The sequence below is a fragment of the Dromiciops gliroides genome, chromosome 2, assembly GCF_019393635.1.
Source record: "Dromiciops gliroides isolate mDroGli1 chromosome 2, mDroGli1.pri, whole genome shotgun sequence".
Taxonomy (NCBI): domain Eukaryota; kingdom Metazoa; phylum Chordata; class Mammalia; order Microbiotheria; family Microbiotheriidae; genus Dromiciops; species Dromiciops gliroides.
The window spans coordinates 558,619,601-558,647,570 of record NC_057862.1 but is presented as its reverse complement, the minus strand read 5'-3'; the positions used below and the strand labels follow the sequence as shown (position 1 = coordinate 558,647,570).

The following is a 27,970-nucleotide window of genomic DNA, read 5'->3' as shown; positions in this document are numbered from 1 at the left end:
TGAATGGATGAATGAGTTAAGAAGCATTTATTAGATGCTTGCTATGAACCTTGCAAGCATAGGGATCACTTATAGAATACAAATGAGAGGTGTTCCCTACCTCAAGGAATTTACACTCTAAGAAGGGGAGACAATACATATAGGATAAAGGCCAAGGAAGGTTGTTTGTGAGTATAATAGGGTGGTCCATTGACATTTCCTTTCTGGAGAACATGGTAATGTTTACTTGATTACAATTCCTAGAGCAAGAGGACAGTGGGCTGACGGTGGTTCCTAGAAATGGGAGGGTAGAAAATACCTGGGGTGAAGATGAGGATACAGGATCCCCCAGAGATTTCAGAAGAGAACAGGCATGGTCTCTTGAGGTTAGGTTTGGAGGTTAGAGCACTAGCAGCAGGGTAGAAAATGATTGGGGTAAAGGGATGGATACATAGTCCCAGGGAATTCGGAACTATAGAGAGGTGATCCTTACTTTTTCTTAACATATCCTGGTCGTGTTTATTATGTTAGGGAAGGACAGTTTTCTCCTATACTCATTGTTCTATTGATTTATCCAAATTCACCACTCATTTTTTTTTTTGCTCTGCCTAAGGCAAGTAAATGAATACGGTATATAAAATATTTTTCCTGTTTTGGATTTTATTATCTCTTTAAAGGACTATATTTTTATGATCGAGAAATGGAATAGTACCCATCCCACAGAGAGAACTTAAGATCATGCCCTATCTTCTGTGACACATTTTTTTTGGGGGGCGGGGCAATGAGGGTTAAATGACTTGCCCAGGGTCACACAGCTAGTGTCAAGTGTCTGAGGCTGGATTTGAACTCAGGTCCTCCTGAATCCAGGGCCGGTGCTTTATCCACTGTGCCACCTAGATGCCCCCTGTAACACTTTTTTTTTTAAGCGAGGCAATTGGGGTTAAATGACTTGCCCAGGGTCACACAGATAGTAAGTGTTAAGTGTCTGAGGTCGGATTTGAACTCAGTTGCTCCTGACTCCAGGGCCGGTGCTCTATCCACTGCGCCATCTAGCTGCCCCCTCTCTGTAACACTTTTTAAAAGGTAAAATCTGGTATAAGTGGACATCAAGGGCAGCCTTGAAGTAAAGAAGAGATGTTCCAGAAGGGTGACTTCTGGTCTGATGGGTGTGTTTATCTTCATCTTCATCATCACCACTCACTTTTCTATAGCATTTTAAGATTTACATTCTGCACGTTTGTTAAATGTATATATGAGAATATCAATCAATAAACATTTATTAAGTACCTACGATGTGCCAGGCACTGTGCTCAGAATATAAGAGGGGTGCAGGTAAGCTTTTGAAAATGATATTCTATAGCAGACCAAATCTTCAAAGACATAGAGTAAGCTGAAAAGTGCAAAGAATACACAAGATTCCATTGTGCTTTTTCTGTTGATTAGAATAATGTTGGATTCTCTAGAGCAAAATGTAACTTTGAAGGCTTTCCTTCAACAAAGCATCTCCCGAACATATGTTAAGATCATAAAAAATTGATAGATGCAACAACAGAGATAACTTTGTTCACCAATCTTGTGATTATTAATATTAAGTGAAGCCTAAAAAAGGAGGATAGATGCTTGCCAAATGTATTTGCTGTTGTTATGGAGAATGTTCGGGGCACAGGCAAAATGGAACAGGAGTCCTTTTAGATGGTAAAAAAAACCCACTATTGCTGGAAAGATAGAAATTGCATTATTATTACTAGATTAACTATATCTAAAAATACTTACAGAAAATCCTTTGTATTAGATGATCATCCAAACCCCATTCCCAATCACCCACCACTCAATTCCTTATTTCTGTCTCCCTTAACCCTCCCACTCCAAATTTCTGCCACACGCCCTTCCTGCTCTACCCTCTGGCATGCCTATTCTATAGGCAACAAATTTCCCTTCATACAGAATCTTTTCCTCTTCCCCTCCTTGCGTCTTTTAGCAATTACTGAAACTTGGCTTCTCCTATTGATGCAGAGTCCCTGGCCACCCTTTCTGAAACTGGTAGCACCTTCATTTATTTCCTTTGACTCACTGGTGGGGGAGCTGGAATATTTCTTGCTATCCTTTGTCGCTTCCAGGTTCTCTCACTACCTCCATCACTCAAGCAATTTCTCCTTCAAGGTTCATGTAATTCATCTCTATCATAACCAAAATCATTGTAGCTAATGTCTACATTCCTCCAGGTCATTTCCCTTCCTCCCTCAATGAGTTTGGTACCTGGCTCACATTTTTTCTTTTTTTCCCAACTCCTTACCTCCTACTAGGGGATTTCAACATCTATTTTGACTCTTTCTCAAAGACCACTCAGTTCTTCAATCTACTCACTTCTCATAACCTACTCTTTCACCTCATCTCTGTCATATACAAAGACCATCCTACTTTTGATCTTGCTATCACCTATAAATGCTTTACCTCCATGTTCAAGAATTCTGAAATCTTATTTGATCATAATCTCTTGACTTTCTGCCTTTTCGTCACCTTCTCTTACCAAACCCCATTTTTTGTCCACACTATGAATGTCAATCCCTTGACCTTTCAGTTCTCTCCCAGGCCATTACCTCTAACTATCCACTCTCTCCTCTTTTCCCTATATATACCTCTTGGTGAGCCAGTTCAGCTCTACCCTCTCTTTAATCCCTGGCCCCTTTATCATTTCACTGATTGTACCCTCCCAAGCCTTGGCCTTGGATCATTCCCATATCTTGCTTTCTTTGCTCCTACATGTGTTGTTGAATGAAGGTAGAGATAATCACTTCACTATAAATGTGTGTTCTGTAACCTCACCAGGCCCTCGCTGATTCTAGGCAAGCTTTTTATCCTTTTATAATACTTCTACTGCCTTATCAACTTACTATTCTACTTTCCATGGTGGCTTTTCCAAACCTATTCATCCCTCCTCAAACCTCTCACAGCTCCCCTCCTCCACCCTCTTAGGTAAGAACCTTGCCTCATATTTTACAGAAAAAAAAATTAAGGCTATTCATCATTAACTCCTTCTTCTCCCCTCTTCCTCATCTTATATCACTCATATGCCTTCTGCCACTATATCTTCCTCCACTCCTGACTGATGAGGGGACCTTATTCCTCACTGAGGCTAACCCCTCTGCCTGCACAAATGATCCCATTCCATCCTATCTACTCCAACAGATTCCCCCTATGTTATCCCCATTTATCACTTAGTTTTAGTCTCTAACTCATTCCCTCCTTCCTATAAACATGCCCATGTCTCCCTCATCCTGAAAAAAACACCTTTCACTTGATCCTTCCACCCCCCACCCCCATTGCCCTATATTTCTTCTACCCTTTGTAACTAAACTCAGGCTGTCTACAATAGGTGCCTTTACTTTTTTTTTCTAATTCTCTTCTTAACCCCTTACAATCCACCTTCTGACCATATCACTCCACCAAACCTCTCTCCAAAGTTAACAGTGATCTCTTAGTTGCCCAAACTAATGATCTTTTCCCAATCTTCATTCTCCTTGATCTCTCTGCAGCCTTTGACACTGTCAATCACTCTTTCCTCCTTGATCCTTTCTTCCCTCCTGGTTTTCTTCCTCTATATGAGACCCCTCCTCATTCTCCTTTTCTGGATCCTCCTCCAGATCACACCCTCCCATCATAGGAGTCCTTCAGGGTTCTGTCCTAGCTTCTCTCCTCTTCTTCCTCTATAGTTCTTCACTTGATGATCGCATCGGTTCCAGTGAATTGAATTATCACCTCTATGTTGACAATTCCAAATCCACCTATCCTGCTCCTATGTCTCTTCTCACCTCTGAGAGCCGGTGGGTCTGCCTGCCTCAAGTCCCTTCCCACTCCGATACATCCTCCATTAAGTGACTCCTCTGTTCACCAAACTCCAGTGGCTCCTTATGGAGTGCAGGATCAAATATAAAATGCCCTGTTTGGCTTTCAGAGCTCTTCATAATCTAGCTCCTTCCTGTATTTCCAGCCTTTTCACACCTTACTCCCTGGTATGTACTTTTCAATTCAGTGACACAGGCCAATTCCATCAGTAAGACTCTTCTCAACTCCAGGCATTTTCTCTGGCTGGCTTCCATGCCTGGAATGCTCTCCCTCCAAATCTCCACCTGTTGGTGTCCTTGGCTTCTCGTTGTTGTTGTTGTTGTTCATTTCCATCCTGTCTGACTCTCAGTGACCCCATTTGGGGTTTTCTTGGCAAAGATACTGAACAGTTTGCCATTTCCTTTTCTAGCTCATTTTACAGATAAGGAAGCTGAGGTAAATAGGGTTAAGTGACTTACCCAGGGTCACACAGCTAGTAAGTATCTGTCTTCCTTTAAGTTCCAACTAAAATCTCATTTTCTACAGGAAGCCTTTCTCAACTGTTTTTACTTCCTTCTGTAAGTTATTTCCTGTTTATCCTGTATATCATTTGTGATACATATTTGTTTTCTTCTTCTTTTCCCTCTTACACGGTGAGCTCTTTGAAGGCAGGAACTGTCTTATGCCTCTTTGTATCTCTAGCGCTTAACACAGTGCCTGGCACATAGTTGGCCCTTAATAAGTATTCCTCAATAGTAAGTGAACTTGAAAACAGGAAGATGAATGCTTGCCAAAAGTGTTTGCCACTGTTAATGGAGAATGTCCAGTGTACAGACCAAATGCAACATGAGTCCCCTTAGATGGCAAAGAACTGTTGCAGGAAAGAGAGAAATTGCATTAGTATAACTAGATTTACCCTATCTAAAATATACTGTAACGATTGGAATAACGCCACCTGCTGAATACTTACTGTAGAAGAGTTCTGCCCATGAAGGGAAGGTCTTTGAGGGCAAGACCAGGAGTCAGGAAGTGACGCGGGCTAGTGGGAGGAGGAAGGAAGAGACTGGCGCTCAGTCTCGGGCTCTTTCCTTTGGACTCTGGTGGAGAGCGGAGCTAGAAATGTGCTCTCCCTTTAATAGATAGGAATTTAGGCCTTTCTCTCTCTTTACCAAATTCTTATTCTCCTTAATAAATGCTTAAAAGTCTAACTCTTGCTAAAGCTTATAATTTATTGGCGACCACTCATTAGATATTTTAGACAGTTTAGCTAGAATTTTAGCCCTTAACAGATGGTGACCACGAAGAGGAAAGCTAAACCTCAGTCTTCTGATCTTCTGGTTGGGTAAGGCATTTTCTCTACCCTCTCCCTTTAACTGCTAAGTACTGGCGTACTGGCTGTGTTTTCCCTTTAAATTTTTTCAAATGGACCTTTTAAACTCCCTAATTACCCTATTTTTGATTTTAGTCTGTTTAACCAGACAAATGGGAGATAAGATCATGTTAATGCTTTGTTTTTGTGGATTTTCTATTTTTCTTTTTATTTTTGTTAAAAGAGCCAGCAACTTACTCACACAAGGAAATATCTCTCCCTCTCCCAACCATGCTTTTTCAGAGAAACCTGAAGAGATTCCCGCAGCTTTTCCCAGTTCTAACAGTAATTGTTGCTTTAATTTTGCATGCCTGGAGGCAATGACCCACCCTCTAGAAACTTTTAATCCCCTAGCACCTGGAGGCAAAGTGGGGGAAGAGGAATCCAGGCCTGAGTTCAAAATCAAGTCTGATTCAAATTGCTCTGGTCCCTCCCCTCCTCTCCAGACCCCACCCTCTACTCCTCCTATGGCCAAGCCCATAGCTTCCCCTGCCTGGGAAGTCCAGAGAACTGATGAGCATGCTCAACTTTCTCTAACTACATTTGCAGCTTCAGGCTCAGCCCTTCCCCAGCCTGGCTGTGCTTCTGAGACAACCTTAGAAAACTCTTTAAATTCCAGATATGCTCGTTTTGTTCATAATTTTGCTAACCTGCTTTTGTCTTTAATTAGTAATCTTATAAAGCATTTGTATGGTGAAAAGCCCGACAGACAATATAGAGGGGTTAAAGAAGAAAAACTTAAGCTGAATAAGAATGACAATCAACATAGTTCAAGACTCTGCTTCTTTTGCCATGGAAGGGTATATATTTTACAGAAATGTAGAAGTAAGCAGCAAGGTATTGATATGAGTATTGGGGATTTTAGATATCGGAATCAAAAGTGTTCTGAATTCACTCAGAGTAATAGTATCAGTTCAGAGGTTACATAGGATTTCTGTGCTATTATATATACATTTTGAAATTAATGGTATGGGTTTATTTTCATAGAGATTTTCATGCTTTTGAGATTGTGTCTTATACTTAGTTTCTAAAACAAGGAGAATATTTGTAAAAGCTTTTTATAGTCATGTGATCAAGTTTATATTTTATAATACTCTTATTGATATTAAGTTCATATTCATTTAGATTTCCTTAGTTTGAATTTCACTGTATTTTATTGTTCCATGTGTATTTTCTTCTATTCATTTGTCTATCTAATTTTGAAACATTGCAAGATGGTTTTGATTTTATTATACAATGTTAATTCTAGGAGTATTGTGCTCCCATATTCTGAGTTGTTTGTTTTTGTTATTTTTTCTCAACTGATTATTTGATCAAACTCTTTAAAGCATTTCCCTGGCAAATTGTTTGCCATGGCAAGTGTAAATTGATTCTAGAAGTATTACTTTTGATAAGCATATTCCAAAAAAAAAAAAAAAGAGGGGAACATTTGTAAAAGTTTTCTTTGAGATTGTGTTGTGCTTTAACTTGTATTTAAATATGTTCAGATTTTTCAAAAAAGTAATTGTATACTAAGTTAAAAAAAGGGGGTATTATTTGAAATTGTTGCATAATTATATATTGTGTTCTGAGTCAAGATGTATTCACATTTTTTGCAATCATTTATTATCCTCAATTTTTAAATCCATATGAGACTTGGATTATGGGAACTTATCATTTAAGACATTAATTGCCTTTATTCTGAGTTATCAGATGCCAGTTGGCCAAGATGCCATCCAATCACAAGAGGAATACATGCAAGAGCAGACACTGAACTGTCACATGAGGGGAGACATGCATGAAGTCAAGGTATGGCCGAGGGAACGGCTTTTGACAAATGTTGAGGTTGGATTCTCTTGGTTTAATATTTTATTTTATTTTTCCCCACAATATTGTACAGATGGCTGGAAGTATTCATCCCACCCATCTCACTCCTACACCTGGCTTCTATGCTCCCTCCTATATGCCTGATGCCATGGACATCTCAATCCCATGCATCTGATTAAGTCTGACTCAGTTTCCTCCAATATGTTTGGTGGCATGGACATATATTCCATCCACCTATTTTAAGCCTGGTATACTGCATGGGCAGTATATATTGCTCAAGTGTGGGAATGCTCATATCCCATCATTTCTCTGTTCTTTTATGGTAACCCCCATAATTATCTCAGGTGTCATGATAAATACAGTGTTGAATTTGGCCTTGACACCTGTTACCAATTATATTAGATTTTTAAATTTCTCATAATGGCATGAGGATAATTAGGCAGATGATGCAAAAAATGATGAAACAAAGATAAAAATTATTTTAAAAAATTAATATCACAGCAATTGTCTTCTCAATTACCCTCCATAAGGGGGGACTATAGTAATATTATAATTTTAAAGAATGTTTCAATTTTTGTTTTATTATATGTTTCATGTGTAACAACCAAGATTCTGAATTCCCTTAGACATGTTTTTGAGAACTTTCATTGTTTGATTTGATTATTGACAAAGCTATTTTAAAGTTGTGTTAAGCTCAATTTTGTAGGAAATTTTCCTGGCTGATTACCAGCATCTACACATCAACCCCTGAAAAGACTTCCATTCCATGACTACACCTAGAGGACATCTGAGAAAAGACTTTCAGAGACTTTAAATGAACAGTTTTGATTTGTTGGTTTTTTTCTCTTTCTGTTATAATATACACCATCTGTAACATGTATTCTCTGCAGAGGCCCTCCCTTTGCAGGACTAATGTCAAAGCGTCGGTTCATGAGGACAAAAAAAAAATTGCCCCTCTGGACAAAACTTTCCTCTCTTCCTTTTCTATATTGTTGTTCACATATTATTAGTTAGCAATAGTTATTATATTCTTTTTACTGTTCCGTCAAGGAAACATTTTGTTTCTTGAGGAACAACAGGGGGGACTGTAACGATTGGAATAACGCCACCTGCTGAATACTTACTGTAGAAGAGTTCTGCCCATGAAGGGAAGGTCTTTGAGGGCAAGACCAGGAGTCAGGAAGTGACGCGGGCTAGTGGGAGGAGGAAGGAAGAGACTGGCGCTCAGTCTCGGGCTCTTTCCTTTGGACTCTGGTGGAGAGCGGAGCTAGAAATGTGCTCTCCCTTTAATAGATAGGAATTTAGGCCTTTCTCTCTCTTTACCAAATTCTTATTCTCCTTAATAAATGCTTAAAAGTCTAACTCTTGCTAAAGCTTATAATTTATTGGCGACCACTCATTAGATATTTTAGACAGTTTAGCTAGAATTTTAGCCCTTAACAATACTTAGAGAAAAACCTTTACATTAGACAATATAAGTAAATGTCTTAATTCCTCATTAGGCAATTTTCTTGCAGGAAGCTAGGAGTTACAGTAACAGCCCTATAAAATTATGAAACCCTTCATTATCCCCTCCTGGCCCCGTACCTGACTTTCCAAACTTAAAAACTGTGCCCTTGCTGCTGTATTATGCTGAGGGCTACTTACTCTGTGACATTAAGCTGTATCTGTGGTCTTCTCACCCTGGAATATACCTCCTCCAGGCCTGCCCACTTGTGCCATTCATGAGTTCTTACTGAAGCCTCCCTTTTATAAAGGGGTTAGCCAGCCTTCATTCCCTTTCTGGCTCCTGACTTTCCAGACGTCAAAACTCAGCCCTGGGCAGGGGACTTTCATTTCTATCCCTCTTCTCCACTTTTCAGCTCCCTTTTGTGCATTGTCTTCCCTTATTAGAATGTAAATTCCTTGAAGACAGGGACTATCTTTCTTTTTCCTTGTATTTGTATGCTCAGTGCTTAGCATGGTGCTTAATAAATACTTGTTTTTTCTTTTCCTTCCATTATCCTCCTCATAAAGTAAAATAGAAGCAAGATTAGTCAGAATCATTTGTTAATATTTAATTGACAGTATTTCATCCTTTTATTTTTTGTTAATTTAATATTTTATTTTCCCCCGATTATATATAAAAACAATTTTTGACATTTGTTTTTAAAAATTTTGCATTTCTCCCTCCCCTCTCACCTTCCTGAGATGGTAAGCAATTTGACATAGGTTGTACATGTGCAGTTATGCAAAACATTTTTCCATATTAATCATATTGTGAAAGAAAACAAATAAGAAAAATAAAGTTTAAAAAAGTATGCTACAGGGGCGGCTAGGTGGCGCAGTGGATAAAGCACTGGCCCTGGATTCAGGAGTACCTGAGTTCAAATCCGGCCTCAGACACTTACTAGCTATGCGACCCTGGGCAAGTCACTTAACCCCAATTGCCTCACTAAAAAAAAAAAAAAAAAAAAAAAAAAAGCATGCTACAATCTGCATTCAAGACTCTTTCTGTTTTTTTTCTGGAGGGGGAAAGCATTTTTCATCATAAGTCCTTCAGAATTGTCTTGGATCATTGTATTGCTGAGAATAGCTAAATTATTCACAGTTGATCATTGTATGATAATGCTTTTATTGTGTACACTGTTCTGGTTCTGCTCATTTCACCTTGCATCACTTCATATAAGTCTTTTCAAGTTTTTCCGAAAGCATCCTGCTCATCATTTCTTATAGCACAATAATATTCCATCACAATCATATACCACAGTTTGTTCAACCATTTTCCAGCTGATCATCCCCTTGATTTCCAATTATTTGCCACCCAAAAAAGCTGCTATAAATATTTTTATACTTGTAGTTATTTTTCCTTTTAAAAAAATTTCTTTAGGATACAGACCTAGTCGTGGTATTTCTGGATTAAAGGGTATGCATGGTTTTATAGCCCTCTGGGCATAGTTCCAGATTGTTCTCCAGAATGGTTGGATCAGTTCAAAACTCCACCAGCAGTGCATTACTGTCTCAATTTCCCCACAAATCCTCTAACATTTGTTCTTTTCCTTTTCTGTCATATTAGCCAATCTGATAGTTGTTATAATTTGCATTTGTCTAATTTATCTAATCAATAGTATTCTTAATATGCATTTCTTTTTATTTTATTTTATTTATCTAATCAATAGTGTTTTAATTTGCATTTATCTAATTTATCTAATCAATAGTGATTTAGAGCATTTTTTCATATGACCATAGATGGCTTTGATTCTTTTGTCTGAAAACTTCTTGTTCATTTATCAGTTGGGGAATGGCATATATCCTTATATGTATGACTCAGTTCTTTATATGTTTGAGAAATGAGGCCTTTATCATAGAGAAACTTGCTATAAATTTTTTCAGTTATGATGACTAATTATATATTTCCCTCTGTTTGTTTTTGTTTTTGTTTTTGGGGGCTTGGGGGGGGCGGGGCAATGAGGGTTAAGTGACTTGCCCAGGGTCACACAGCTAGTAAGTGTCAAGTGTCTGAGGCTGGATTTGAATTCAGGTCCTCCTAAATCCAGGGTCAGTGCTCTATCCACTGCACCACCTAGCTGCCCCCTATTTCCCTCTATCTTATTTCACCACCCTGTTTATCTGACTCTCTTTCCTTTCACTCTGTCCTTCCTCAAAAGTATTTTGCTTCTGACCACAACCTCCTCCAATATGCCCTCCCTTCTATCAGCCTTCCCCCACCTTCTCTTATCCCTTTTTCCTCCTAGTTTTCTTTAGTGTAAGATAGATTTCTAGACCCAACTGAGTGTATATGTTATTCTGTCTTTGAGCCAATGAGAGTGAGTTTCATGTGCTCTCCCTCCCACCTCTTCCATCTTGACCTCCACTGTAGAAGCTCTTTTGTACCTCTTTTATATGAAATAATTTACCTCTCCCTTAGAGAAGATAGGGAGCATGGTGGATAAAGCACAGGGTCTGGAGTCAGGAAGACCTGTGTTCATACCTTGCCTCAGACATTTATTAGCTGTGTGACCCTGGGCAAGTCACTTAACCCTTTTTTTTGGCCACAGTTTCCTCATATGTAAAGTGAGCTGGAGAAGGAAATGTCAAACCACTCCAGTATCTTTGCCAAGAAAACCCTAAATGTGGTCACAAAGAGTTGAACATGACTGAAATGACTAAATGACAACAACTTCTCCCCTTTCTCCTAGTGCATTACTCTTTCTCACACCATAATTTATTTTAGCTATCCCATCATATTCAAATCACATTGAATATTGAAAACCTTTTGCCTATGTATACTCCGTCTAACTGTCCTAATAATGATAAAGTTCTTAGTATCATCTTCTCATGTAGGAATGTAAACAGTTTAACCTTATTTTGAATCCCTGATTTTCTATTCAGCTCTGGTCTTTTCATCAGGAATGCTTGAAAGTCCTCTATGTTGTCAAATATCCACTTTTCCCCCTGAAGAATTATACTTAGCTTTTATGGGTAGGTGATTCTTGGTTGTAATTCCAGCTCCTTTGCCCTGGAATATCATATTCGAAGACCTCCAGTCCTTTAATGTAGAAGCCAATAAATCTTCTGTTATTCTGGCTGTGGCTCCATGATATTTGAATGGTTTCTTTGTGGCTGCTTGCAATATTTTCTCCTTGACCTAGGAGATCTGGCATTTGGCTATAATGTACCTGGGGTTTTTCATTTTGGGATCTCTTTTAGGAGGTGATTGGTGGTATATTTCCATTTCTATTTTACCCTCTAGTTCTAGAATAACAGGTAGTTTTCCTTGATGATTTCTTGAAAGATGATGTCTAGGATCTTTTTTTGATCACGGCTTTCAAGAAGTCTAATAATTGTAAAAATATCTCTCCTGGAACTGTTTTCCAGGTCAGTTGTTTTTTTTTTTTTCAATGAAATATTTCACATTTTATTCTACTTTTTCATTCTTTTGACTTGTAAAAAATTGTTTCTTGCAGTCTTATGGAGTCATTAGAATCTATTTGCTCAGTTCTGATTTTTAAGGAATTACTTTTTTCAGTGAGCTTTTGTACCTTTTTTCATTTGACCAATTCTCCCTTTTAAGGAGTTCTTTTCTTCAGGGAATTTTTGTACATCTTTTCCCATTTGTTCAATTCTACTTTTTAAGGAGTTCTTTTCTTCAGTGGATTTTTGTGCCTCTTTTGCCATTTGGCCTATTTTGTTTGATAAGTTTTGCCATTTGGTCTATTTTGTTTTATAAGTTTTTATTTTTCTTCAGTATTTTTGTGCTTCTTTTCCTAAGCTGTTGACCCCTTTTCATTATTTTCTTGTATCACTCTCATTTATTTTTTCAATTTTTCCTCTATCTCTTTTTTTTATTTTAAAAATCCTTTATGAACTCTTCCAGAAATTATTTTGGGACCTGAGACCAATTCATATTTGTCTTTGAGGCTTTTGATGTAGCAGTTTTGATTTTGTTATCTTTTTCTGAGTTTGTGTTTTAATCTTCCCTGTCACCATAGAAGATAGAGGAAGAAGGAAAGAAAAAGATTTAAGATGAAAGCAAATGTGTTACCTATGAAATAGGTGAATTCCAGAAAATACAGTGGAAGAGGTAGATAGCTTTGGAGTGGGACTCTGAGACAGGCTGTGTGTGTGTGTGTGTGTGTGTGTGTGTGTGTGTGTGTGTGTGTGTGTGTGAGGGACGGGAATAAGGAATCAGGCAGTGGGGGTTGGATGATGAGATTTGAAAGGTGACCACTGGGGGTTTAGTATCACTAGGATTAGAAGGGTATGACTGGGGGGAGTTTGCTAATTATCAGAGAAAGAATTTAAATAGATTTTCATTGTCCATAGGAGACTCAAAGTGGAATTGTCACAGCCTGTCAGGCAACTGTGAAATAGCTGAAAATGAGACAAACAAGATATACATATTTTAGGACTCTACAAGTATACAGATCCTTAGAGCCCAACAGAAAACTATACCTAAGTGGAAATTCTTTTTAAAAAACTTTTTATCTCTTTATTTTTAAGATTCACTTTTTAAAAAAAAAATTGAGTTTCAAATTCTCTCCCTCCTTCCAGCCACTCCCTCACCCACTGAGAAGGGAAGTGATATGATAATCAATTATCCATATGAGATCATGCAAAACACAAAGCATTTCCATATTAGCTATGCTGCAAACCTCCGCCCCCCCACAATAAAAAACAAGAAATATAAAGAAAGTGAAAAAAGTATGCTTCAATATGTACTCAAAGTTTGTCATTTTTGAGGTAGATGGCATTTTTCATCATGGGTCCTTTGGAATTGTCTTGGATCAGAGTATCCAAGTCTTTTACAAGTACAATATTGCTTTTATAGTATATAATGTTCTCCTGGTTCTGCTTATTTCACTTTGTATCTGTTCATATGAGTCTTCCAAGGTTTTTCTGAAACTATTCTTATAGCACAGTGGTATTACATCACAATCATATACCACAATTTGTTCAGTCATTCTCTAATTGATCAACATCCCCTCAATGTCAAATTTTTTGCCACTTCAAAAAGACCTGCTATAAATATTTTTTGTACATATAGGTCCTTTCCCCTTTTTTCTGATCTCTTTTGCATACAAACCTACTAGTAGTAGTATTGAGTTAAAGGATATGCACAATTTTATAGTCTTTTGGGAATAGTTGTTCTCCAGAATGGTTGGACCAATTCACAACTCCACTAAGGGTGTACTAGTGTAGTTATTTTTCCACATTCCCTCAAGCATTTATTATTTTCCTTTTCTGTCATGTTAGCCAATCTGAAAGGTATGAGGTGGTACCTCAGAGTTGTTTTAATTTGCATTTCTCCAATCAATAGTGATTTAGAGCATTTTTATGTGACTATTGATAGCATTGATTTCTTCTTCTGAAAACTGCTTGTTCATGTCCTTTGACCATCTATCAAATAGGAAATGGCCCATATTTTTATAAATTTGGCTCATTTCCCTCAGAAGCCTTTATTAGAGAAACTTGCTATAAAATATTTTTCCAGTTTCCTGTTTTCCTTCTAATTTTGGCTGCATTGTTGTTGTTGCTTTTTAATGCAAAACCTTTTAAATTTTATGTAATCAAAATTATCCATTTTACTTCCCTAAAGGGAAATTCTTAAGGACTACACAAAATGGAAAAAAGACTTCCAAGAGCTTTGAGTTTACCCTTTGATCCCATATGCTCTGTAAGTTTGAAGCCACTCTCATTTGGAGGCCTTGAAAACACAAGAGACCTTGTGTATACAAGGGTAATGCCCTGGTTAGGAGAGGATGATTCTGTAGCAACTGTTTTTGCTATATAGATTTAGTAAATGCTCTTTCTAAAAAGCTAATTACCTCTGGCTGATAATCAATGGGGAAGACTTCAGTGGCCTCATGAGAGACAGTCCTTGAAACTACTGCTACTTTGGGTTCTTCCTAGAACTATGAGAGGAGATCTCTGGCCAAGAAAACTGGAGTTAGGGAATTGTCTCTGAGAGGTTTACTTTAGTTTTTATCACTAAACCTGACTGCCAGTCAAACTGATCTTACTTGATATTCCCTGAAGACTATAAAATCCTTCCAAAGAAGAAAGGCTTTGAGTTCAGGTTTGGGGATAGCTTTTCAAAAAAGATCTAGTCTAAAAAAATGTGGGGGACATTGGCCACCTGTTGATATTTTATTTGGACGTAGCAGTTCATAAGATCATGATAAGGTGTGAATAGTTTGCTAGAGGGAATACCCATGTTGACAAAATCATAGAATTTTTCAAAATACTTAAGAATTTGATAAAAATTACTAAATCAGATTTTTTTCTAACTGAAAAATACCCCAAACAGTAAAAATAGATTTTTATCACAGTTTTTTAAAATTGCCCTTTTAAGCTGGGTTTGAATAGAGTTTTTTAATTAGAATTTTTTCATAAGTTATGAATAACTGAATATTGTGGGCAATATCATGAAAGACACTGAACATTTTATTTTTAGGTCCTATTTATCCATTTTGTGGTTTCAGCCCAAACACGAGTCTTAATATAAGAAAAGGGCATTTGCCTACACAAATAGGATAATTTTATGTTAAAATTAATAATGACACATGTAGCATTTTTTAAAAATGGTAAGTGATGTGTGTATGATAACAAAAAAGATAAAATGGCACAATTAGGATCTCCAGCTGCCTCTTCCCCAAGTTAAAGAGTTGACCCTATTGTACTAAATTTAGGCATTATGGAATTTTAAAAATCCCTAAGTATTATTCCAAAGCTGTGTCAACAAAAAATAGTTTTATCATAGCAGAAGGCTATGTGATGATTATAAAATTATTCAAAAACAGTTTTTCAAAATATCATAGTTCATTTAGATCTCTTGGTTCTTTTTCCTAGGTCTGGTGGGTAGACTGAAATTAAATTGTGAGGATTGTTGGTCAAACGTGGAGTAAACTGGCTATGAATGGGAAATACTGTACCCCCACAATGGCTCATCAGTGTTGTTGCAATCTGAAATTGTCACCTTTTGCTTTTTTATTTTTCCTTGTCACTAAATGTGATTATTCTATGAGTTTTCAAACATAAATCTGATGAATCACTGTGGCTTGTTTGTGAATATACATCTGCAGCTGGGGATAAAACACTTTGCATATTAAAGAGTAAAAGGTCGGAATGGCCTATATGTCCCCTTACAAAAGGAAACGCTAGATTATCTCCACTGAGCAAGCTTCTTTCTGCTGCCTATTCAAATGCCCAGAAATTATTAATTGCTGTAATATTGCTTTGGGGTCTAGAAAATGCTCTAATGACAACTGATGTGAAGCTTATAATGTCTTCAATTGATTAATGCTCAGCTAGAAGCAATTTCTGATTAGTAAGGATGACTAATTGCTGCCTGGAGGGACAAGGAGCTATAAATCTATGTAAATCTACAATTCATGCTAGATACATTCTTCATTCTCTTACAGTGTTTGCTCTTTCGTTTACAGGTCATTGGATTTTATGCAGTTTGTTTTCAGCCTTTTTCCTGTAAGTGAAGAATTTTTAAGAAAAAAAAATTATTTGTTGTAAGATTTAAGTGTTTATTTCTAAACCACGGTATTAACTTTAAAAAACAAAATACAGCCTACATTTTTCTATGCATGGTCAAATTTGAATACTTCTGGTCTTTCAGGAATAGAGTCAAAAGTCATGTCATACACTATTAAAATAGGATGTTATCTTATTTTGTATTAATTCCTTAGTCTTAGTGGTGTTGATGATCCCTGAGGCATATGCCTTTTCTCTACAGATTTACTAGTATTTTATTCCAACTCAACAACTAAGAGTTCTACTACTTCTATTGATAAATAATGAGATCTTATATAAAATAATGAGCTTGGTTGTCATGTATGGCTTATGACATCAGCCTCATTGCTTTATAGTTACACTGCTTGTAGATTCTGGGCAATTGTATGAACCCTGCAGAGAAGTGTCCTAATTCAGTTTAAGAAACAGATATTTAATTTATAATATGTTCAAGGAAAGCTGTACTGAATATGGGAAAGTAGCCATTTCTGACCAGTTCTATAGTGTGCTGCTTATTTGTCTAGCTCATTTGCAGGAATATTTGCTTGCTTTGCTTCAAAAAATCATGCAGCCCAGATCTTATTTTTGGTCACAAGGCTGGACCTATCCAACTCAGAATTTTTCATTTTTTTGCTTCTCCATTGTGCACTCTGAATGGGGAAAACTGCTTGTAGAGGGTAAAAAATGGTGGTGGGGGGTGGAGTTGAATGAATGAGTTAAAAAGTATTTCAGTGACTGGCCTATTCATTAAATAGAATATCAACTAGTATAATTATTCAGTTGGTTAGTCTTGGGAAAATGGTATTTCTAACTTTTTATTAAAATCTTTTGCTACTCTTTAATATTTTTTGTGGTGTGGGAAAATGACCAATTTTAGTGAAATTAGGGTTTTTTAAAAAACCTGTCATTTAAATTGACCTCTTACTCAAGGTAGTGATAACTTCAAGAGATAACGTTTCAATCTCATGAAAATTTTTGTTAGTACAATGAAACAAAATTATTGCCTCACTGTCATTTATTTTGAATGGAACATTAGATTTTGTTCCTTTTCTAAACCTCCCACAGTATTACATGCTTGCCTAAACGTTTGTCTTTCATTCTCAAAGAGGACCATGACATCAGGTGATGTTATGATTTTCAGTGAATTGGATTTAAGTAAGGAAGGGCTATATGCAAGGTCACCAACCTCACTCTCTCCTCCAGAGCCATCTGGGTCCAGTGGCAAGATACATATCAGGATGATGAGAGATGGTCCTGGATGTTTAAGACATTTGGGGTTGTGACTTGCCCAGGGTCACACAGCTAGTCTGAGATGAGATTTGAACTTCAAGTCCTCCTAACTTCAGGGCCAGTGCTCTATCTACTGCACCACCCAGCTGCCCCTCCCTGAACATACTATTTATCCCCCTAGCAAATAACCTAAAGAAATTTCTTTTCTTTGAGTTTGATTCTTTCCTTTTCTGAAGCCCATGTAAATTCATCAAAATTATGTAGGACAATACCTCAAATGCCTTATCAGCACCAAACCCCATAGTACTAACCTTACTTTGAGAGTATGAGAGAATAACCTCATTGCACTCTAGTACACTGTGGATGGCTACTTGAACCCAAATCAATCACTGTCTTCCAGTTATTCTGTTACTTGATAGCTGGTTCTAGTTTTCAGTTCAGAAACAGTTCAGCAGCTTGAGTTCCCAAATTAAGACTATGTCATTTGTTAGAAATGAATAAGATACAGGTGAGATGATGATTCACTCATTTGTGTTGAAAATGTCTCTAAGGGTTTTGGATTAGCAGAAGTAATACCTTTACAGGGTTCAAGAGAAGGCAAGATCCCAGGGGTACAAATTAACTTATAGGAATAGAACAGTTCTTTCTTTTGGAGCCTGGCAGAAGAACAAATGTGCACACATGTATGACACAGCACTTAGTTTGAGGTTTCAGTCTTACCACACAAGAATCTTGCTGTGAAAAAGGGCATTTGTAGTATAGTTTTATGTTAAAATTCATAATGATGTGTTCAGTGTTCTTTTAAAAAATATAGTTATATAGAACTATAGAATTTTAAAGCTGGAACAGACCTTGGAGATAATCAGTCATCACATGTCTAGAAGGAACTCAGAGGCCTTAGTTCAATCCCCTCATTTTACAAATGATGAAACTGAAACCCAGGGAGGCGAAGTGATTTAGGGTCATAAGATCAAAGATTTAGAGCCAGAAGACTACCTTAGAGGTCAAATAGTCCACCCCCTCATTTTACCAATGAGGAAATGAGGGTCTAATCATTGGCTAAAGGTCACATAGTAAGTGACAGAAACAGGATTGGAACCATAGTCCTTCAAATCTAGAGTGAGTCAAGACTCATCCCCTTGCACCATGCTGCTTTTCTCTTTAAACACACCAGACACCCTCATTTTATAGTAGAGAAAAAGGAGGCATGTGGAGGTTGAATGAATACAGGTCTCCTGATTTAGCCTAGTGCTCTTCCCATTGGGCTACATTGTCACATTTATCGAGTGAACATGGATGTATAGATTTCTCTTAGCTAAAAATTTGGTTCCTAAAAATAATTATGCAGAACAAATATCTCCAGCATGTACACATTTATTTATTCAGTTTTCTATCAGCTAATCAGATGCATAAAGCATAAAAATTATGCATCATTTTCCCATGTGATGGGTTAGTATTTTGCACATAATAGTTGTTTCATAAATGTTTTTTTTGAATGAAATTGAAATAAATAGTTTAAACACTTTGCCCCTAATAAACTCCCATCCACGTTCCTTCTTGCCTTAGTGGTTTATTTTGGGGTTTAGTTTTTAATGATATCCTTAAAAATCAGCAGAGGTTGTTTGTTGTCACTCAATTGATAAGATTTTTTTTTTTTATCATTTTAGCATAAAGACTTCTGTGTTATTTCTGTTCCCCATCTCACACCTGAGTTCATTCTAATCCAGAATTTCATTAGGATTGTTCCTTTTAATACCTCCATTCTTGATAATGATCTCTATGTTTTTCATCGTGCTGGATTGCTCAAGTAAGTAATACATATGTTGTCAAATTTTAAAATATTTTAAAATAAAGACTAGATCAAGTAATTATCTTTAGTTTTAATTATCTTAAAATTAATTGTCTTTGATTTCAGCATATTTTAGTAGATGTAAATATTTAGCTCTAGAGGAATTAAAGTAATTTTTTTAATTATTTGGGTGCTGATTATCATTTTGCAGTTTTATAAAAATTTCTTACTTACTTTTTGTCTTTGTTCCCTTCTATTGTGTTTTCAAAACACTTTGGGATAGAGCACCGGCCCTGGAGTCAGGAGTACCTGAGTTCAAATCCGGCCTCAGACACTTAACACTTAACTAGCTGTGTGACCCTGGGCAAGTCACTTAACCCCAATTGCCTCACTAAAAAAAAAACAACAAAAAAAACCACAACACTTTGGCTCATTTTTGGCTCACAAAATTTTTATGAGGAAGGTGAAGCAGGGAATATATCTTGGTATCCAGCATCTTGAAGGAATAAATAATTCTTAAAAATGTGAAGTTTCCAGTTAGCTGAACTGTTAACATTTTGAATATTGAAACTTTTTATTGAAACAATTTTTATATGAACTTAAAAAAAAGATGATGCATTTTCCTGATTTGCCAAAGAAAATGTATGAAAAATGACCTTTTCTGGATAATACAGGTTCTGCTTTATGAACACCAATTATTGTTCTGTTTTGTTGATGTGGCTCATACATGATGTAGGTTGTAGAGATAAATGGTACTGACTTTATAACTTCAAAAAGAAACCCCAAAACATAAAGCTTACATTGTATAAGGTTGATTCTTGATTATTTGCAGAGGAAGTCATATCCAGTTATTTTTTACTCTGCCTGAAAATGCAAATGATCAAGAATCAACCTTACACAAATTTGTTTTCTGTGGTTTTTTTAAGTTATAAAGTGTAACGATTGGAATAACGCCACCTGCTGGATACTTACTGTAGAAGAGTTCTGCCCATGAAGCGAAGGTCTTTGAGAGCAAGACCAGGAATCAGGAAGTGACGCGGGCTAGTGGGAGGAGGAAGGAAGAGACTGGCGCTCGGTCTTGCACGCTCTTTCCTCTGGACTCTGGTGGAGAGCGGAGCTAGAAATGTGCTCTCCCTTTAATAGATAGGAATCTAGGCCTTTTTCTCTCTCTTTACCAAATTCTTATTCTCCTTAATAAATGCTTAAAAGTCTAACTCTTGCTAAAGTTTATAATTTATTGGCGACCACTCATTAGATATTTTAGACAGACTAGCTAGAATTTTAGCCCTTAACAAAAGTCAGTACCATTTATCTCTACAACCCAAATCTTAATTTTTGAGTCAATGTAACTAGTGACTTTTTTTCACCAAAAAATCTTTTCCACCATTAGTATATTCTTTAACTTGTCAGCCACATTACCATTTCCGTATCACTAATACAATGGAATTTGGACAACTCTGGCCTCTTTTATACAATATTTCTTTCTTTCTTTTTTTTTGCAGGGCAATGAGGGTTAAGTCACTTGCCCAGGGTCACACAGCTAGTTAAGTGTCAAGTGTCTGAAGCTGGATTTGAACTCAGGTCCTCCTGAATTCAAGGCCAGTGCTTTATCCACTGCGCCACCTAGCTGCCCCCACAATATTTCTTTCTTTCTTTTTTTTTTTTTGGTTTGGCATTTTGCATTTTGTCTCTCCAGTGCTTATTGCTGTACCTGGTACACAGTAAGCTCTCTCTCTCTCTCTCTCTCTTTTTCTTTTCTTTTCTTTTCTTTTTTTTTTTTTGCGGGGCAATGAGGGTTAAAGTGACTTGCCCAGGGTCACACAGCTAGTAAGTGTCAAGTGTCTAAGGCCAGATTTGAACTCAGGTCCTCCTGAATCCAGGGCCAGTGCTTTATCCACTGCACCACCTAGCTGCCCCCCACAATATTTCTTTATAAAGTATGGAAGAATTATACCATTTTAAGAATTTATGTTAGAGTCTTTTCCAGACTGCTTATGTCAAAATCTATAAATTCTTTATAGTCAGAAGTTGGTACTTCTTCAGCTATCACACCAAAGCCACACTTTTCTTCAAGCTTTTCTTAATGTTTCATTAAAAAAAAATCCACACACTAACAACTTTAACAATTTCAACTTTACTGTGAAATAAAAATGAAAGTCTTACATAGACCTGCCTGTATGATGGATAAACTTTCTCATAAAATCTCTTCTGTAATGACCTTTCACACTCATGTAATCACAGAAGATTGAAGAAGAAACAGTTATTGATGTAACCCACCACTGTAAGGAAGTTTAATCAAAATCAATCAGTTGCCTTAGTGAGGAGGTTAAAACATCCTAAAAAACATTTTGACCAAAAACTATTTATTGCATTATTTCTAACCCCAAACCAATTTTTTATTTTTCATATTGGGAAATGCAGGTGATATGAAAACAAAACACATTGATAAGATTTATTTTTAAAAAGACATAATATCTTTTGAGTAATTTTAAGATCTTGTCAGTGTTTTGGGGCTTGATGCAACCAGACAAGGGTCATTTGTAAACATGTAAAGAATGTATGGGCAAATCACTTAACCCCAATTGCCTCACCAAAAAAAAAAAAAAAAAAGAATGTAAAGAGCATGTAAAGAATCTTTCCAACTTGAAGGAATCTTTTATTAAGACTCCATGCTGGGGGCAGCTAGGTGGTGCAGTGGATAGAGCACTGGTCCTGGAGTCAGAAGGACCTGAGTTCAAATCCAGCCTCAGACACTTGACACTTACTAGCTGTGTGACCTTGGGCAAGTCACTTAACCCCAATTACCTCACACACACAAAAAAGACTTCATGCTGGGCATCTTTCATAACAAATGGAAGAATACATCTCCTTATTTTATGCCTTATCTGATAGAAAAAGTCAGAAGGTCATTACACACATTTGGAAATATATATGTATATATAGTATACATTACATATAAAATATATAATTATACATATTTCAGAGAATCTTTTATGATTACTTTTTCAATATGCATAAAAGATGCCTTGTTGGAATTCTTTAAAGTAGCATTCTGGGGCAGCTAGGTGGTGCAGTGGATAGAGCACTGGCCCTGGAGTCAGGAGTACCTGGGTTCAAATCCGGCCTCAGACGCTTAACACTTATTAGCTGTGTGACCCTGGGCAAGTCACTTAACCCCAATTGCCTCACTAAAAAAAAAAAAAATTTAAAATTAAAGTAGCATTCTGTTTTACCAAACCAAATTTATTTCCTTCCTTCCTTCCTTCCTTCCTTCCTTCCTTCCTTCCTTCCTTCCTTCCTTCCTTCCTTCCTTCCTTCCTTCCTTCCTTCCTTCCTTCCTTATCAGCTAACAAATCGTATAGTAGGATCCAGCATGTTCAATACCTTTCGATCAATTAACGTAATCACAAAGATGTATTTCATTGTAAAATACTCTTTCCAAAAACCTGCTTCTTTCCTTCTCAGTTCTTAATCAAGAATGCTCTCAATGTGTGTATCAATTATTCGTATAAAGATTTTGTGGGTGTATGGGTTGATAGTTATTTTCTTAGCTGCTTTTTCCTCCTTTTACAATAAGAGAGTCCATGTTTTTTCCCCCAATAGTTCAGAATAGTTCCCTCTTTCAGATATCTTAAGACTTGATCCTTTAAGTGCTTTTAAAATTGTGTTGCCTCCAGTATGGAACTCCTCTGTGAATAGTTGGTGTAATCCAACTGCTTTTCACATTTTTATTTTCTTTGGTGTGATTTCTGCTTCCTTGTACAACACATTGGAATTGCGACGTTGAATTCAATTTTGTTGACTCCATGTCATTGATGGAGAAAACAGTTTGTCATAGAAAATCTTTACAGATTTTTCTCATTTTTTCCTGGGTGGAGGGGGTGGGGTGGGAGATTGTCCTTGTTTCATCTATAAAGATCTTCAGGTTGATCTCTTGACAAAGTTTCTGTAATGTTGTTTTTCCCTCCACTGCTTCTCTCTTTTTTGTGAGATCATATCACTCATAATCTTCCACCATCTTCTTCAGTAAGATTTTTATCCTCCTCCCCCCCAAAAAGTTTACATTGTAACCTAGTGTTGCCATTTACTGCTTTATCTGTTTGGCTGACTAAAGTGCTTTCTAGTCTCTTTTGTTCCTTTGTTGTGGTGATTGATTGGTTTGGGGGGTACACAGGTTTAGTCATACTCAAAATTTTTCCAAAACGGAGTTTATCTTTATGCTTTCACCAAACTCTCCTCCATTAATTAGCCCATTTTCTTTCTCTCCTAGATTCTTTTACATCCCCTAAAATATTAATTCTAAATCCCATCATTTCTCTAGTCTAATTGTCAGTCAGTTCTTGCTTAAGCATTGAGAACTAAGTTATAACCCTTCTCAAGGGTATTTGTATTTTAAAAGGGGTTCTTTGATCTCCCTCTCTTCTTTGAGGAGGTAGGGGACTATATATATGAAACATTTCATATAATGTCAGATTTGAATGATGTTTTGATTAATTTTGCTGAACTACTTTTTAATTTTAAGTCTTTCTTATAAGAGGTGTCTCTCTAACTAGGGAGAAGAGGAAGAATATTAGAGAATGAGTGCAATATAAAAGCAAAATATATCAGTAAAATTGATTTTTTTTAAAAAAATGGGACTGCTTGGAGACAAAAATCTTCCAAGACACCAAGAATTGAAGCTTTAATGATGATATAACCCTGGCTTATTCCTTTACTGTCTGTTTATTTGGACGCATCAGTTAACTATGCTTCATTTTCCTTCTGGGACATACTTCTGTCTTGTATATATCTAGCTTTTAAAAAAACCCTATCTTTAAGTGGTTTGTTTCCTTTCATTTTAACCTGTAAATACAATACCATTCAGTGAAATCTGGCTTTGTTTGAATTCTGAAGTCAACTTCAATTTATTGAGATGTGTTCCAAACCAAACTGTTATAAATAATCTTCAGTATACAAAAGTTGTTCTCTCCATGTGTGTTTGCACAATCCTAAGTGATTTTATTTTGTTATAGTTGCTCCCTTGTTGGTGTTTCATTCACACCTATTAAACTACACTAGAATCTCACTGTAACACGTTCTGCAGAACCATGTTGTAAGTGAAAATTTTTCAGTGAAGTCCTTCTGGTGCCTCTAATGAGAAGGTTCCTTGAATAGGGTTAGTCTATCATAGACTTGCCCTGTACAGAATTCTCTTCCATATAGTGGGAAGTACAAGAATATTCTAGCATACAACTCTGCCTCCTTCAGATTGAGAAGCACCAGATTGTTTTTTTTTTCATTCTTTTTTTTTTTTTTAAATCTCTGCCATCTTACTTGATCCCTTCATCCCTATTAAATTGGATTTAAAACGTGCCTTCTCAGCACTTAGAACAGTGGCTGGTACATTTGTTGTTGTTCAGACATCTCAGTTCTGTCTGACTCATTGTGACCCTATTTGGAGTTTTCTTGGTAAAGATACTGGAATGGTTTGCCATTTCCTCATCTTACTAATGAGGAAACTGAGGCAAGCAGGGTTAAATGACTTGTGCCAAGGTCACACTGCTAGTAAATGTCAGAAGTCATATATATGTGTTTTCAATTCATGGAACAAAACAAGCATTTCCATAACAAAGTATATTTTATTGTACTAAAAAAGATGATTGCACTAAACCTGCATATCTCCCATGTACAACTTGCTATTCCCTCCAAATATACAACAAAATTATCATGTAAATTTCCCTTTTTTCTTCCCTCCTCCTACCCCCAGCAATGGTCAACTTAAGATGCAAATAGGTAGATCTGGATCTAGATAGATAGATAGATACACACACATATATATGTAAAATTATTCTATACATCAATCAGTTTTTGTCTGGATGCAGATGTCTTTACTCATATATCCTTTATTTTTAATTTGTGCATTTATTTATTTATCTATATATCATCTATTTGTTTACTCATTCATTCATTCACCTATTTATTCATTTATTTGTTTTTTTATTTTTGTGGGTCAATGAGGGTTAAGTGACTTGCCCAGGGTCACCCAGCTAATAAGTGTCAAGTGTCTGACACTGGATTTGAATTCAGGTCCTCCTGAATCCAGGGCCAGTGCTTTATCCACTGTGCCACCTGTCTGCCCCCCAATTTGTATATTTATAATAGAATGACGGTCACTCCAAGTCATTTTAAAAATAACATTGCTGTTACCATATACATTTCTCTGTTGGCTCTGCTCATTTCTTTCTTCATCATTTTGTGTCTCTGCATGCCTTTTTAAGAGTCAATGATTTCATCATTTCTTATAGCACAGTAGTATTTCATCACAACCATATACCACAACTTGTTCTCCAACTGATGTGGATCCCTGCAATTTCCAGTTCTTTGCCACCATAGAAAGCTGATATAAACACCCCATTCACATTCAAACTTATAATTACTATCTGTGAATTTCCCTCTACCTTATTTTTATTATTTTCTTTTTCAGCCTCTCTTTTTATGCTAGTCCTGTTACCTTATCTTCTCCCTATACCCTCCCGACATCCACTTCACGTAGCCCTGTAAGAGTCCCCTCATCCCCTACTCCTACCCCCATATCAATCTACTCACCCCTCCAAACATCCCCATCCTCTCCCCCACCCTCCTAAATCTCAATCCACACACCCCTCTAAAAGTGCCTCCCCCATCTTTTCCCCCAATTTCCTCATCTCTCTGCATGTTCAGAAGAATTTGAACTCAGAAAGAGGAATCTTTCTGACTCCAGACCTGGCACTCTACACACTGAGCTACCCAACTGCCTCTGCCTGGCACATAGAAGGTGTTTAAGAGATACTAGCTGAGTGACTGACTTTTCTTGACATCTTTGGCAAAGTTAGGAAATGATGGACATTTATATGAGGGGGGGAGAGAGAGAAAGACAGAGACAGAGAGACAGAGAGAGAGAAGGAGGGAGAGAGGGAAGTAGGTTTTTTTTAAGGTATAAAGGGGCTGTTTAGAAGAGACCTGGGACGTTGAGCCAAAGCACACAGGATTGCTTCATAAGAGGGGACAGATGTATGCTGAAAGGCAAGGGGTTGATTACAAAATTGGACGTACTGTCCTATGGGTGCCAGATACCCACGTCCTATGGTAAGCATCCCAGACAAAGACTAATGGCTCATTTTTCTGGCTCCAAAAGATTAAGTGATCCTTGACACAAATGTGTAAATAATGGAGGTGCACTGAGGAATTACTTGGGACAGCTCTGGGAGTTATTACCTTAAAGCAAAAATTGGTGTAAAAGAGGGACTAGGGAAATAGTCATTTGGGGATGAATTTTGACTACTCACCAGGTCATTTGTTTGAGCATGCTAAATTAGTGGAAATCTAATGAGGAGTTTAGTCTATTTTGGAGTTATAGTAACAATTCTGATCTCTGCCTCTAACTCAGCCTAGGTACCACCTCCTCCACGAAGCCTTCTTTCACCTCCCTAGTTGTTAAAGCTCCCTCATTCCTCACATTACCTTGTTTCTATATGTTCTGTATTCTCAGAAGAATCTGAGCTCCTTGAAAATAGGGACTTTTGATTTGTCTTATATGCCCAATGCCTAACATAGTGCCCTACAAATAGTGGGCCCTTAATAAGTGTTAAGTTGAGCCGTGATATGGACTTTTTTTTTTTGGTGAGGCAATTGGGATTAAGTGACTTGCCCAGGGTCACACAGCTAATAAGTGTTAAGTGTCTGAGGCTGGCTTTGAACTCAGGTCCTCCTGAATCCAGGGCCACTGCTCTATCCACTGTGCCACCTAGCTGCCCCAGTATGGACTTTTAAAAAATTCCTCCTCAAGCCTTTCATAACACCCCCTCTGACACCCTCTCACCTGATGGCTTTGCCTCATATTACACCAAAAAATTGAGCTCATTCTCCAAGAGCGCTCTGTTTTCATCTCATCCTCATCTTATGTCACTCAAATGTCTTTCCCTGCTAGTTCCTTGTTCACTCCTTTCTCACATGAAGAGGTCTTCTTTTTGCAAGAAGCTTTTTCCAGTCCTCATTAATCTTAGAACCTTCCCTCTAAGACTACCCTCAACTTAGCCTTTATGTACCTTGTTTGTACATAGCTGTTTTCATGTTGTTGCCTGCTTTTTTTAAACCTTTCTTTGTATCCTCAGAGCCTAATACAGTACCTGGCACATAGTTGGTGTTTAACAAATGCTAGTTGTTGAGACGAAAGAACTGACGGGAAACAGAGAGTGCTGTTTTCTGATGTCCTCGTTGCGGCAGGAGCTGCGGCTCCCTTATCGGACTGCACAGCCACACTGTGGCCTGTGGCTCTTCAAAGCGCTGATCCATGGTCGTCTGCGACTGGTGGAAGCCTACTACTTCTCATAGGACACTATCTCCTGACTTCATGCCTTTTTTTTTCTAGGCTGTCCCTCACACCTAGAATTCTCTTCCTCCTCATCTCTGTCCCTCATGCCTAGAATTCTCCTCCTCATCTCTGTCTTCTGTCTTCCTTCAAAATGTAGTTCAGGGGGCAGCTAGGTGGCGCAGTGGATAGAGCACCGGCCCTGGAGTCAGGAGTACCTGAGTTCAAATCCGGCCTCAGACACTTAACACTTACTAGCTGTGTGACCCTGGGCAAGTCACTTAACCCCAATTGCCTCACTAAAAAAAAAAAAAATTTAAATGTAGTTCAAATCCTACCTTCTGCAATAAGATTCCCTCCCTTTCCCATTATTGATGCTTTTCCTCTGTGATTACTTCACACTTATATCATATATATCTTATATATACAGAGTTGTTTGCATGTTATCTTCTCTCTTAGAATGTGGGCTTTTTGAGAGCAGGGACTGTGGGGTTTGGTTTTCTTTTTGGTATTCCCAATGCTTAGCAAATTTCCTGCCACATAGTAAGTGCTTAATAAATATTTATTCACTATGTGAGCATATAAATGAACATCTCTTTTCAGTCTTAGAAACCTATCTTTAAATATTCAACAAAACATTTCATAA

General features: G+C 37.2%; 1 protein-coding gene across 1 annotated transcript in view; it reads left to right on the top strand.

Moving 5' to 3' along the window:
- CFAP61 (cilia and flagella associated protein 61) overlaps positions 1-27,970 on the top strand; it is a 354,788-nt gene that overhangs the window by 87,430 nt on the left and 239,388 nt on the right. Inside the window, exons 12-13 of the mRNA XM_043987819.1 lie at positions 15,901-15,940; positions 18,877-19,016. Coding sequence (XP_043843754.1) covers positions 15,901-15,940; positions 18,877-19,016 — 180 coding nt within the window. The remainder of the gene's footprint in view (positions 1-15,900; positions 15,941-18,876; positions 19,017-27,970) is intronic.